Raw genomic sequence first — 2,041 nt, 5'->3', positions numbered from 1 at the left:
ATATATATATATATAAATTTATATATAGCATGAGTGTATATCCTCCCCCACCCGGTACATCTGCCGTGGAAAAGTTGTGTCAATCCATGCAAGCCGCAAACTCTTTCCTTCCCCTTCCCCTTCTTCACATAGGTAGCTTGTGTGCATCTTTTCTTGCACACAAGTCTTCTACTCGTCCGTCTCCACACTCATCACGAGCATATACCTCTCCACACACACCAAAACTTACAAAACTTACGTTCTCTCCACGCTTTCTCTGCACTTTCTTAAATTTTTCGTATCCTTCGTTTCTCGCACCCAGGGCTTTGTGGAACGGCATCTGCTGAGTGGCGAGCGGCTGCTAGGCAGAGCTGTAGGTAGGAAGGGGCAGCTCAGAGGACTGCGTAAAGACAAGGCCCTGTTCCCCATGTCACTGTCTCTGTCCGAAGTAAATGATCCCTCACTGGAGCGACGCCAGTTTGTGGGTCTTATCCACGACCAGAGCATACTGGAAGAGCAGCGCTATGGTGAGTGTGTGGTGTTCTATTATTAGTTGAGATTCTGTTTATGGCTTTTGTGTTGTAGGATGATTTAATATTCTATGTATAGCTTTTGTGTTGTAGTATGATTTAATATTCTATGTATAGCTTTTGTGTTGTAGTATGATTTAATATTTTATATATAGCTTTGTGTGAGACTTGTCCGCTACCAGAGCCTACTGGAAAAGCAACGGTATGGTTCTATTATTTTCTGTGTGTGGAATTCATTCTCGATTAGTATATATTAACAGGGCAGCGCTATGTTACGTTCTTGTGCTGTATTTGCTTATGTTCTGTTAGTAGCCTTGCGTGAAGTTTATCTACGCCGAGGGTATACTGAAAGAACAGTATGCCGTGGTACGTTTACAGGATGCCATGGTACGTTTACAGGATATGGAGGGAGTGTGTCGTCCATAGATAGGATAGTTTCTATCAATATACTTAGGTGAGGTTCATCTACACTATAATCTTTAGATGAGAGAGTTTTTATGAATATACTTGTGTGAGGTTTATCCGAGTGTATTAGATACCTATCTCTATGTTATGGTTTCGATAGATGGAGAAAGGGTGTGTTTTATAAATGGCTCATGTCCTATTTATAGCCCTGGTTTATTTGTCATTCAAAGCATCTATCTGAATACTGCACATCTCTGCATGCTGATTCTTATTCTATTGTTATTCTATCTGTATCGCTGCAGCCGCTGAGGAAGCGCACCGTCTCAACGAAATCATTCTGCAGACAAGCATTGATGGTATCGTCATGCTGGACGATCAGGGCCATGTGATGTCAATGAACGCGTAAGTAGCGCTTTAGCATGTCAGATGTATAGATCATCATGCTTACATGGGTAGGATAAAGACAGATTTATAGAGATGTGGCTTTAGCATGTCATATGTATAGATCATCATGCTTACATGGGTAGGATAAGGATGGATTTTTACAGAGGTGTACATTTGTAAACGTATACCTCTGAAGTCATCCTACAGACAAGTATTGACTGCATTATCGTAATAGGAGGATCGGGACTGTCTGATGCCAAGGAGCGCATATATGTGCCTGTATAACGTTCGGCGGGTCATACACACTTACTTCAATTCATCCATGTACACATCCTTGTTGGTGGATGGGCAAAAGTACGTCTCTGAACACACCTTCATAGCTTAAACACATTCATATTCTGGATAAGCATCAATGGCTAGCTGACATCGGATGGTAAAGGCTGTATCATATCGATGCGCACGCATTCGACCTGCATGGGATGGTGCGATGTGCTTGTATTGCTTGCCTCTGGCGTATAGAGTATGAGTGGTCACGAGCGGTATTGCTTTTGTACTGTACGGTTTAACTTGACCTCATTACGTTGTAAGAGGAATATGTTTCAAATACATGACGACAACAAACAGAGGTGATCGTGGACGCCAGTGGACTTGTCCTAAAACTCCCCGTACACACGTACGCACACACACACACACATACACACATACACACACATACACACACACACACACATACACACACACAT

At 42.4% G+C, this 2,041-nt stretch overlaps 1 protein-coding gene across 1 annotated transcript; it reads left to right on the top strand.

Moving 5' to 3' along the window:
- Positions 1 to 301: 301 nt before the first annotated feature.
- Positions 302 to 1,320, top strand: SARC_14889 (hypothetical protein; the record flags this gene model as incomplete). The annotated part of the gene is made up of 2 exons (XM_014290980.1): positions 302 to 506; positions 1,217 to 1,320. Coding segments are annotated over 2 exons (309 nt in total), but the record flags the coding sequence as incomplete, so codon positions are not given.
- Between the last annotated feature and the right edge of the window lie 721 nt (positions 1,321 to 2,041).

Source organism: Sphaeroforma arctica (genome assembly GCF_001186125.1).
Source record: "Sphaeroforma arctica JP610 unplaced genomic scaffold supercont1.5259, whole genome shotgun sequence".
Classification (NCBI taxonomy): Eukaryota; class Ichthyosporea; order Ichthyophonida; genus Sphaeroforma; species Sphaeroforma arctica.
Note: the sequence above shows the minus strand (reverse complement) of the source record. Positions and strands in the feature narration are given on the sequence as shown.